This window comes from Pristiophorus japonicus, chromosome 20 (genome assembly GCF_044704955.1).
Source record: "Pristiophorus japonicus isolate sPriJap1 chromosome 20, sPriJap1.hap1, whole genome shotgun sequence".
In the NCBI taxonomy this organism is placed as follows: domain Eukaryota; kingdom Metazoa; phylum Chordata; class Chondrichthyes; family Pristiophoridae; genus Pristiophorus; species Pristiophorus japonicus.
In genome coordinates, this window is record NC_091996.1 from 9,961,106 (window position 1) to 9,973,130 (window position 12,025).

General features: G+C 48.2%; 1 protein-coding gene across 6 annotated transcripts in view; it reads right to left on the minus strand.

The window, feature by feature from the left end:
* Window positions 1–12,025, minus strand: part of LOC139233158 (G-protein-signaling modulator 1-like) — a 326,419-nt gene that overhangs the window by 128,891 nt on the left and 185,503 nt on the right. For all 6 annotated transcript variants that reach the window (XM_070863742.1, XM_070863740.1, XM_070863741.1 and 3 more), the window contains one exon: window positions 2,447–2,573. In XM_070863742.1, the coding sequence (XP_070719843.1) occupies window positions 2,447–2,573 (127 nt within the window). The remainder of the gene's footprint in view (window positions 1–2,446; window positions 2,574–12,025) is intronic.

The window sequence follows — 12,025 nt, forward strand, 5'->3', positions numbered from 1 at the left end:
TACACTGGAGAGGGTGCAGAGGAGATTTACGAGGATGGATGTTGCCTGGGTTGGAAAATTTTAGCTATGAGGAAACATTGGATAGACCGGGTTTGTTTTCTTTGGAACAGAGGAGGCTGAGGGGAGGTCTTATTGAGTATAAAATTATGATAGGCCTAGATAGAGTGGATAGGAAGGACCTATTTCCCTTCGCAGAGGGGTCAACAACCAGGGGGCATAGATTTAATGTGCTTGGTCAGAGGTTTCGAGGGGAGTTGAGGAGAACGTTTTTTTCGCCCAGAGGGTGGTGGGGCTCTGGAACTCGCTGCCTGAAAGGGTGGTAGAGGCAGAAACCCTCACATTTAATAAGTACTTGGATGTGCACTTGAAGTGGCATAACCTATAGGGCTACGGACCAAGAGCTGGAAAGTGGGATAAGGCCGGATAGCTCTTTGTCGGCCGGCACGGACACAATGGGCCAAAATGGCCTCCTTCCCTGCTGTAAATTTCTATGATGCTTCCTCTCACCCTACCAGCAGACCCTCCTAATGAAAGGTCAGCGACCTGAAACTTGAACTCTGTTTCTTGCTCCACGGATGCTGCCCTGACCCGCTGAGTATTTGCAGAATTTTCCCGTTTATATTTCAGCACATCGTTCTAGGCCTTGCTCCCTCACGTACATATATCTAGCGTCCCCTTAAATGCATCTACGCTATACAAGCAAGCCCTTGCATCTGCAGCCAGGGTAAAGGGGGTAAGACAAGCTACAAGGCTTGATTCAAAATTATGGGGTTGGAATTCGGTTGATAATGTCGTCCGTTAGTGCCTGGGGGAGGGGCGGCAAACGGGCGGCAAAGGACTTACCGCCGGCGGGGAGCGGGTTCCTCGGCTCACGGTAAATCTAGCTGGGCAGTGGGGAAGGGGGCCAAGAGGTACTGCTTCTCGCTCTACCGCCACCCACGTGGTGACGGCACTGAGCGTGCGACGCCCCTTTACCGCCGCCACGAGATGAGGCGAGTGCGGTGGCCTTATCGGCACGTGTCCGTACAGCCTGGGAAAGCTGGTGGGACAGCGGGGATCCCGGGACAAGAGCGTCCAAGGATCAAGGTAAGTTGTTAACTTTAATTTTTTCAGTATATATGTACTAACGGCACCGGTGGGGAAGTGTGGGTGGGGGGGGGGGGGGGGGGGGGGGTCAGAGAAGTTTTCCGCAACTTTTCTTTGTTCAGTTTTTTTACAACTCGTGTGCCAGCAGCCCACTGTGGGGAAATTCGGTCGGCCTCCTGAGCTCCTGCCCCGTGGGCCCCCGAGGATGAATGTGCAATGCCACTTTTAGCGCTGCTCTCTCATCTTTGGGCGGTAAAACCGAATTTGGCAGTTTGTGGCGGTGATTAGCGCCTGGTGGTAAAATCACCGTTCAAGCAGTGACACCTCAAAAACAGCGGTACCAAATTTCGATCCCAATGGGTCAAGAAATAGCCTTTAAATTTCATTCAAATGGCACTTTGTTTAAATTTGGAGTTATTTTTTGATTAATAACCTGGCCTCCAGTATGTTGTAACGGACATCGGTGCTCAGAGTATTGCCCAGTGGACTCTCTCCTCTGAAAGCTAATCACGCAAAGTACTAGCATCATTACAGCACATGCTAGTATTCGAGGGGAACGTAAGAAATAGGAGCAGGAGTAGGCCACTTGGCACCTCGAGCCTACTGCGCCATTCAATAAGATCATGGCTGATCTCCAACGGGAGTTGGAGATGTCTTATTTTTAAGTTGGAATTATTTAGAGAAGCCTTTTAGAATCAAAGCTGTGGGCTTCAAAAACAAATAACTGAGAAATTAGTTCACGTTTTAAAAGAAAACTCAGTTGTGAAGCAAATACAACTCCCATTTAATTAGGGAGACTGTTTCTAGGTCATCAAACTGGTCCATTTGGGGTTTCCCACCTTAATTAGATGTAGTCCTTACTACTCGGGGGATCAAGGGGTATGGCGAGAAAGCAGGAATGGGGTACTGAAGTTGCATGTTCAGCCATGAACTCATTGAATGGCGGTGCAGGCTCGAAGGGCCGAATGGCCTACTCCTGCACCTATTTTCTATGTTTCTATGTTAATTCTGCAGATTTAGTGACCTTTACTTGGAAACGTTCTTGGGAGAAAATACCTTAAATGCATTAGCTGGTTGAGAAATGAAAAGAAACGCACAAACTGCAGGCGCACACCCACAAAACCAACACCTTGTGTCAACAGGGCACAACTCAGCCGTTCAAACAGATTTAAAAAAGAGAGAGAGAGAGACCTTAAAGGCACGGCAAATCATTGCAAGTCTTACAGTTGGTTAAATTGTACCTCGAGTGCTACTATGTCCTGCACCGCTTTTTCGGTGATTACACACTTTTTGTAAAAAAAACTAAGTTTGGCCGTGACGTTTCTATTGCCATAAAAAAACAAATAGTAGTAACGCCTACCTTGTGCTTCATAATCGGCATTGTAAGGAGCTGACTGTCTGTCTTGCTGAGCTGAACTCATGCCGAGCGCCGACTGCAGTTGTGCCACATTCAAGTGTGCCGTTAGTTCACCGTTCTGATCGCCGATCTGCAAGGAGACATCCCAAGGCTAAGTACTTGCACGACACGAGAGATTACTTTCCGAGATTATGCTGGTGTGTGGTTTGAGGGTGGTGGGCGGAGGGGGGAAAGAGACAGGATGGGGGCGGGGGGAAAGAGGGGGAGAATTTGAGGAATGGGGAGGAAGAGGGTTTGGGAAAGCAAAAGCAGGAAATTTGGGGAGATCCCAAAGCTGCTGCTCGGGCCGGTGCAAAGTGTTGCAACATCACCGAGCAAATTCAAAAGCTGCACTGTACGGAGATGTTTAATTGAGTTGCCGCTGCCACATTCCAGGCCACCTCCTGTTTATTGTTGTTTAATGGACCATCGATCCCGATTGCTGCACAGCAGATGAGTCTTCACCTGGCGCACATTTTACGATTTGCATTACACCCAGACCGCAAATGAAACCCGTTCGCCCGCTCGTGCATTCAAGTGTTGACACTGTACCGAGTGTAACGCAACGTTTAAAAGACTTGTGCAAATCTTTTTAAAACACAGCGCTTTAAGTTGTTGGCACCGAGAGTTCTGCTTTCGGGAAGTTGTCTGTTTTTGAACATTACTTGGGAGACTTGCATGCTGAATTCGGTTCAAAATTAACCCTTACCCTGCTGAAAAAGCTCCATTAAATGCAGGGGTGGGTTGAGTTGGATTGGATTTAAACCAATGTGATAGATTTAGAGCAGATCCAGTAACTCAAAACTGGGCATTCATGAGGCACTGTGGGCCATCAGCAGCAGCAGAATTGTATTCCACCACAATCTGTAACCTCATGGCCCGGTATATCCGTCACTCTACCATTACCATCAAGCCAGGGTACCAACCCTGGTTCAATGAGAAGTGTAGAAGAGCATGCCAGGAGCAGCACCAGGCATACCTAAAAATGAGGTGCCAACCTGGGGAAGCTGCAGGACTCTTCATAGGCAGTCCCTCGGAATCAAGGAAGACTTACTTCTACTCTAAACATGAGTTCTTAGGTGACTGAACAGTCCAATACGAGAACCACCGTCCCTGTCACAGGTGGGACAGATAGTCGTTGAGGGAAGGGGTGGGTGGGACTGGTTTGCCGCACGCTCTTTCTGCTGCCTGCGCTTGATTTCTGCATGCTCTTGGCGACGAGACTCGAGGTGCTCAGCGCCCTCCCTCCACTTAGGGCGGTCTTTGGCCAGGGACTCCCAGGTGTCAGTGGGGATGCTGCACTTTACCAGGGAGGCTTTGAGGGTGTCCTTGTAACATTTCCGCTGCCCACCTTGGGCTCGTTTGCCGTGAAGGAGTTCCGAGTAGAGCGCTTGCTTTGGGAGTCTCGTGTCGGGCATGCGAACTATGTGACCTGCCCAGTGGAGCTGATCAAGTGCGGTCAGCGCTTCAATGCTGGGGATGTTGGCCTGGTCGACGACGCTAACGTTGGTGCGTCTGTCCTCCCAGGGGATTTGTAGGATCTTGCGGAGACATCGTTGATGGTATTTCTCCAGTGACTTGAGGTGTCTACTGTACATGGTCCATGTCTCTGAGCCATACAGGAGAGCGGGTATTACTACAGCCCTGTAGACCATGAGCTTGGTGACAGTTTTTAGGGCCTGGTCTTCAAACACTCTTTTCCTTAGACGACCGAAGGCTGCACTGAAGCACTGGAGGCGGTGTTGGATCTCGTCGTCAATGCCTGCTCTTGTTGATAGGAGGCTCCCGAGATATGGGAAGTGGTCCACGTTGTCCAGGGGAGCAGTGCTGTGCGGCGAGGACAGGTGGAGGACCTTTGTCTTACTGATGTTTAGCATAAGGCCGATGCTTTTGTATGCCTCAGTAAATACGTCGACTATGTCCTGGAGTTCAGCCTGTGTGTGTGCGCAGACACCGGCGTCATCTGCGTACTGTAGTTCAATGGCAGAGGTTGGGGTGGTTTTGGACCTGGTCTGGAGACAAGTTCCCACTGGTTCTGTAGTTTAGTTCCACATACACGCTAAAAAGCAGCAGGCCATAGACAGGTCTAAGCGATCCCATAATCAATGGATCAGATCAAAGCTCTGTAATCCTGCCTCATCCAGTCGTGAATTGTGGTGGACCACTGAACAACACGCTCCGTTGCGCAAGAAGAGGAGGCCTCAGGACCTGGATCTCTGGTGGGCGCAGCAGGTAAAGGTAGGTGCGGATCTTTTTAGCCATTTTTTGGTGAGTGCCCGCGGGAAGCAGAGGACCAGGATTTAAGGGCCAATGAAGCAGTCCATGCCTGCATGCAACAAGATCTGGACAACATTCAGGCTTGGGCTGGTAAGTGGCAAGGAACATTCACGCCACACAAGTGCCAGGCAATGACTATCTCCAACAAGCGAGAGACTAACCACTGCCCCTTGATATTCAATGGCATTACCATCACTGAATCCCTCACCATCAATACCCTGGGGGTCACCATTGACCAGAAACTTCACTGGACCAGCCACTTAAATACTCTGGCACAAGAGCAGGTCAGAGGCTGGGTATTCTGCGGCGAGTGTCTCACCTCCTGACTCCCCAAAGCCTTTCCACCATCTGCAAGGCACAAGTCAGGAGTGTGATGGAATACTCTCCACTTGCCAGGATGAGTGCAGCTCCAACAACACTCCAGAAGCCTGACACCATCCAGGACAAAGCAACCGGCTTGATTGGCACCCCATCCACCATCTTCAACATTCACTCCCTCCACCACCGGCGCCCCCTGGCTGCAGTGTGTACCATCTACAAGATGCACTGCAGCAACTTGCCAAGGCTTCTACTTAAGCACCTCCCAAACCTGCGAATTCTACCACCTAGAAGGGCAAGGGCAGCAGGCGCTTGGGAAACACCATCACCTCCACGTTCTCTTCAAGTCACACACCATCCTGACTTGGAAATATATCGGCCGTTCCTTCATCGTCGTTGGGTCAAAATCCTGGAACTCCCTCCCTAACAGCACTGTGGGAGCACCTTCACCACACAGACTGCAGCAGTCCAAGAAGGCGGCTCACCACCACCTTCTCAAGAGGCAATTAGGGATGGGCAATAAAGGCTGGCCTTATTATGATAGATTTAAATGAGGACAGAGAGGAGGCTCGAGTGGAGCATAAACGCTGGCATGGACTGGTTGGGCCGAGTGGCCTGTTTCTGTGTCGTATATCCAATGTAATCCAATGTAAAACCAATTGGCACAAGTCTCCACTGTTAACAATGTATTCCATTCAGATGAGAATTTGATATATATTCAACGTGCTTTCTTTTTTTACATTCTCTTGCCCCCACCTCCAAATATACCTATTTCAATTTGTCGTCTTCTTTGTTGTGTCTGAAGCAAAGACACATCACCTTGTCTCATACGTGAACCCATTCAATTCCCTGGACCCCAACATTTTGGAACTCCTTACCTCGCAAGAATCTACATTTCCTTCTACAATCAAATTCTTGATTTTCCCACTCTTGTTTCCTACTCGTTTCAGCCTTGGTCTTGTGCGACATAATCAGCTACGGACCTTCACTCTGGATTCTCAATAACAACACTTTGAATTTATATAGCGCCTTTAACATAGTAAAACATCCCAGGGTGCTTCACAAGAGCGTTATCAAACTAAATTTGACCCTGAGCTGCATATAGAAATATTAAACTGAAAATAAAGACTTGCCTTGCTATAGCGTCTTTCACGACCACCGGACGTCTCCAAGCACTTTACAGCCAATGAAGTACTTTCGGAATGTAGTCACTGTTGTAAACTGGGAACCGCGGCAGCCAATTTGCGCACAGCAAACTCCCACAAACAGCAGTCTGATAACGACCAGATAATCTATTTTTGTTATGTTGATTGAGGGATAGATATTGACCCAGGACACCGGGGAGAACTCCCGTGCTCTTCTTCGAAATAGTGTCATGGGATCTTTTACGTCAACCCGAGAGGGCAGACGGGGCCTCGGTTTAACGTCTCATCCGAAAAACGGCACCACCGACAGTCCAGCGCTCCCTCAGCACTGCACTAGAAAGTTAGCCTAGATTTATGTGCTCAAGTCTCTGGAGTGGGACTTGAACCCACAACCTTCTGACTCAGATGTGAGTGTGCTGCCCACTGAGCCACAGCTGACACTTTGAAAGAAAGACTTGGATTTCTATAGTGCCTTTCACGGCCACCGGACGTCCCAAAGTGCTTTACAACCAATTACGTCATTTTGCGGTGTAGTCACTGGTGTAATGTAGTCAAAATTAGGACAGGTGATCAAAAGCTTGATCAAAGAGGTCGGTTTTCAGGAGCATCTTGAAGGTGGAGAGAGAAGTAGCGAGGCATAGAGGTTTACGGAGGGAATTCCAGAGCTTAGGGCCTCGGCAGCTGAAGGCAGGGCCGTCAATGGTGGGGCGATGGAAATCGGTAGAAAGACCAAGGTCATTCCACAAGGCATAAAGGCATAGACAAATAGAACACTACCTGCTTCTCTGGCTCCTACATGGGGAATAAGGTGGTAAAATGATCAAGTCCATGAAATTGCCCACTGGGCTGCAGCTCAGCCGAGGAGCCCTCTCAGAGAGGAAGAGGCTAAACTTTTGGCTGCAGCTCAGTCCCCCTGTCCTCCTGGTCAAGGAATGATAAAAGCATAAGAAATAGGAGCAGGAGTCAGCCATTTGGCCTCTCGAGCCTGCTCCGCCATTCAATAAGATCATGGCTGATCTGATCATGGACTCAGCTCCACTTCCCTGTCCACTCCCCATAACCTTTTACTCCCTTATCGCTGAAAAATCTGTCTATCACTGTCTTAAATATATTTCTCTGGGGCAGAGAATTCCATAGATTTACAACCCTCAGAGAAGAAATTCCTCCTCATCTCAGTTTTAAATGGGCGGCCCTTTATTCTAAGACTATGCCCCCTAGTTTTAGTTTCCCCTATGCGTGGAAATATCCTCTCTGCATCCACCTTGTCGAGCCTCCTCTTTATCTTATAAGTTTCAATAAGATCACCTCTCATTCTTCTGAATTCCAATGAGTAGAGGCCCAACCTACTCAACCTTTCCTCATAAGTCAACCCCTTCATCCCCAGAATCAACCTAGTGAACCTTCTCTGAATTGCCTCCAAACCAAGTATATCCTTTTGTAAATATGGAAACCAAAACTGCACGCAGTATTCCAGGTGTGGCCTCACCAATACCTTGTATCGCTGTAGCAAGGCTTCCCTGCTTTTACACTCCATCCCCTTTGCAATAAAGGCCAAGATACCATTGAACTCCAATGCGTAGAGGCCCAACCTACTCAAACTATCCTCATACGTCAACCTCTTCATCTCTGGAATCAACAGAGTGAACCTTCTCTGAACAGCCTCCAATGCAAGTATAACCTTCCTTAAATATGAATGATACAAGACACAAGAGGAGGGGGATGGGGAGGGTGGGGGGCGGGGAGGAAATAAATATAAAATGGGGTTAAAAAAAAAACATTACACCAATGTCTTTTTAAAAGTTATACTTTTTTGAAGTTGATACAGATGAAGGGATGGTTGCTTTGGGAAATGGCACATTTTCCAGGCTTTTGACACACGGGCTCAGCATCAAGCAATCCTCGCTCCAGAACGGGACAGATACCATGTGCAGTTCCATCAGTACTGACCCAACACTGCGGCTTGGTTCCTTAGAACTGTTCTAACCTCCCAACCTTGCGTGCACTACATATTGTGTACAGGTCTGCACTGATCCATTGGAATTTTGTGCTTATGGGCTTATGCTCCGACCCAGTTAAACACGGCCCGACACAATACAGAGAGGTGCCCGACAGGAGGCAGGGATCAATCCTCCATCCTGTCAATCTCATCGAACTCAAGTAAAAGGCCCAGTGGTGAAAGGGCAGAGTTCAAATTCCTTTGCACCAAGGCACTGATGCAATCTATTTTTAATCAAATAAGTCAGGAAGGAGAGGAAGAAATTATTATAAGAGCTACAAATGCTTAGATCAGTGTGTTACGAAGATGCAACAAAATCAAGATTCCTCAAGTGGATTCATCAGGCTGGAGCGCTTTACACCATGCACTGTTCTCCTCTGAGGTTGTGTCACAATATCAAAGCCAACTCGCATTATTTACTCATAACCTTTTTTGTTCACCTGCAGTACAGTGTCTGGAAATGTTTGCGGGCAAGCTGGGGGATACAGAGCAGAGAAAAGAGGTGTGCGTTGGAGATTGGTATCTTAACTAGACTTCACTTTTTCGACGCACTCCTGGCTGGCCTCCCACATTCTACCCTACGTAAACTAAAGGCGATCCAAAACTCGGGTGCCCGTGTCCTAACTCGCACCAAGTTCTGCTCACCCATCACCCCTGTGCTCGCTGACCTACGTTGGTTTCCGGTTAATCAACGGCAACAATTTCAAAATTCTCATCCTTATTTTCAAATCCCTCCATGGCCTCGCTCCTCCCTATCTCTGTAATCTCCTTCTGCCCTCCACCCCCCCCCCCCCCCCCGAGATGTCTGCGCACCTCTAATTCTTCCCTCCTGAGCATCCCCGATTATAATCACTCAATCATTGGTGGCCGTGCCTTCTGTTGCCTAGGCCCCAAGCTCTGGAATTCCCTCCCTAAACCTCACCGCCTCTCTACGTCTCTTTCCTCCATCGAGACGCTCCTTAAAACCTACCTCTTTGACCGAGCTTTTGGTCACCTGCGCTAATTTCTCCTTATGCGGCTCGGTGTCAAATTTTTAAAATCTCATAACACTCCTGTGAAGCACCATGGGACGGTTCACTACGTTAAAGGCGCTATATAAATACAAGTTGTTGCTGTTTGTTTCTGCTTGCTGAAGGAACAGAGAGTAAAAACAATGTTTTATTTTGTTGGCAGGATCTTCCCTGTCCTATGTATTTTATGACAGTGGGTGTAAGCACAATATCACTGAGTCAGCGGCAGCTATTTAACAGGCCAGACACGTTCCTCTCATTAACTCGTCCTATAGCAAACACGAGAAGGATGTGTGCTTATCAACATTGGTGATAAATGTCTTGGTGAGTCGCTGTAAGTTTGCTAACCTGGCTTTACCAGCTGGCTTGCATCAGCTGATAAGATGCTGTAAAACAGCCCCGTGCAACTCCATCGCAGAACCAAGAGATAACGCACGGATTTATATGACAACAAAAATAGACTTGTCATCAGGCATAAGCCCTGCCCCTAAGGTGTTTTTACACACAGCGAGGCACTACAAGTAGCAATGCGATGAATGATCAGATAATCTGTTTTAACGGTGTTGGTTGAGGGATTAATATTGACCCAGGACACCGGGAACAACTCCCACTGCACTTCTTCGAAATAGTGCCGTGGGATCTCTTGCATCCACCTGAGAGAGCAGACGGGGCCTCGGTTTAACGTCTCAGCCAAAAGATGGCACCTCCGACAGTGCAGCACTCCCTCAGCACTGCACTGGGAGTGTCCGCCTAGATTTATGTGCTGAAGTCTCTGGAGTGGGACTTCGAACCACAAAACCATCTGACTCAAGAACTGAGAGTGCTGCCCACTGAGCCATAGCTGACTGGCAAGTTAATGCAGATTTTTATTCGTTCATGAAATGTGGCCATCACTGACAAAGCCAGCATTTATTTCCCATCCCCAATTGCCATTGAGAAGGTGGTGGTGAGCCGCCTTCTTGAACCGCTGCAGTCCGTGTGGTGAAGGTACTCCCACAGTGCTGAGGGGCAGGTGGGGGCAGGGGGGGGGAAAGAGTTCCAGGATTGTGACCCAGCGACGATGAAGGAACGGCCGATATATTTCCATGTCAGGAAGGTGTGTGACTTGGAGGGGAACGTGGAGGTGATGGTGCTCCCACACGCCTGCTGCCCTTGTCCTTCTAGGTGGTAGAGGGTTTGGGAGGTGCTGCCGAAGAAGCCTTGGTGAGTTGCTGCAGTGCAGCTTGTAGATGGTGCACACTGCAGCCAGGGGGCACCGGTGGTGGAGGGAGTGAATGTTGAAGGTGGTGGATGGGGGGGGCCAATCAAGCGGGCTGCTTTGTCCTGGATGGTGTCGAGCTTCTTGAGTGTTGTTGGAGCTGCACTCACCCAGGCAAGTGGAGAGTATTCCATCACACTCCTGACTTGTGCCTTGTAGATGGTGGAAAGACTTTGGGGAGCCAGGAGGTGAGACACTCACCACAGAATACCCAGCCTCCGACCCGCTCTTGTTGCCACAGTATTTACGTGGCTGGTCCAGTTAAGCTTCTGGTCAATGGTGACCCCCAGGATGTTGATGGTGGGGGGATTCGGCGATGGTAATAGCGTTGAATATCAAGGGGCAATGGTTAGATGCTGGAAACCAAACAAAAACAGAAAATGCTGGAAACACTCAGCACGTTCGGCTATATCTGCAGGGAGAAAGACGCATCTACTGTGGGGCCCTTCCTTTGAAGAGGGTTCCGCACTCAAAACGTAAACTTGTCTGTTAACTTCACGGGGTCTGTCGATGCATCCGCCGTTTGGGTTTTAGACAATGGCCTGGGGGGGGGGGGGACTGATAAATCCCTTGGCCTTCGACTGTTATACACATTCTCTGCAAAATCTGTAACAGCATGCTTAATAAACCCTTAATTGCTGTCAATGTTTGCATTACACGCACCGCATTAAATTTTCTGCAAATACAGTGCGATCACACCCAGCTAGTGAATCTCGCATTTCGTCGTCACAGCACGAGCAGGGGGTGATTGTAACGCGAGGTCAATCAGTAATCAATTTACTCATCTGCAGCAGAACTAAATAACCAGAGTTGCTACGCAAGAGCGTCCCTCTGGGAGATCTGAATTTTAATGCAGCTGAAAATAATTTATTTTATGCATTTGTACATCTCGGATCCTGGGGAGAAAGTATTAAAAAAAAACACTATAATTAATTATCCATCGCCTGCTGATGTTCCTGAACCACTCGAGCTCCTCTCTCATGGTTTATGGCACTGTCAGAATCAGTCAGTTGAATTATAGGCTATAAACCCCTTTCAAGCATCCACTCTTTTATATGACTGATAAATTTTAAATGCCCTGCTGGTTACTTACTGGACTCTTCGTACTGTTTCACGGACTAATGACCATCAATTTTTACAACAGTTAAAAGAATTCAGGTCGAACGATAGCGAAAGGACTTGGATTTATATAGCACTACCACATTGCTGAAGTATCCCAAAGTATTTAACATAGAAAGAACTTGCATTTAAATAGCATTTTTAACCACCTCAGGACATCCCAACGTACTTTACAGCCTTTGAAGTACTTTTGGAGTTTAGTCACTGTTGTAAGGTAGGGAAACGCGGCAGCCAATTTGCGCACAGCAAGTTCCCACAAACAGCAATGAGATAATGAGCAGATAATCTGTTTTGGTGGTGTTAGTTGAGTGATAATTATTGGCCAGGACATCCCCCTGAACATAAGAACACAAGAATTAGCAACAGGAGCAGGCCATTCGGCCCCTCTGTTTTGAATATACTCAAAATTAGTGCCATGGG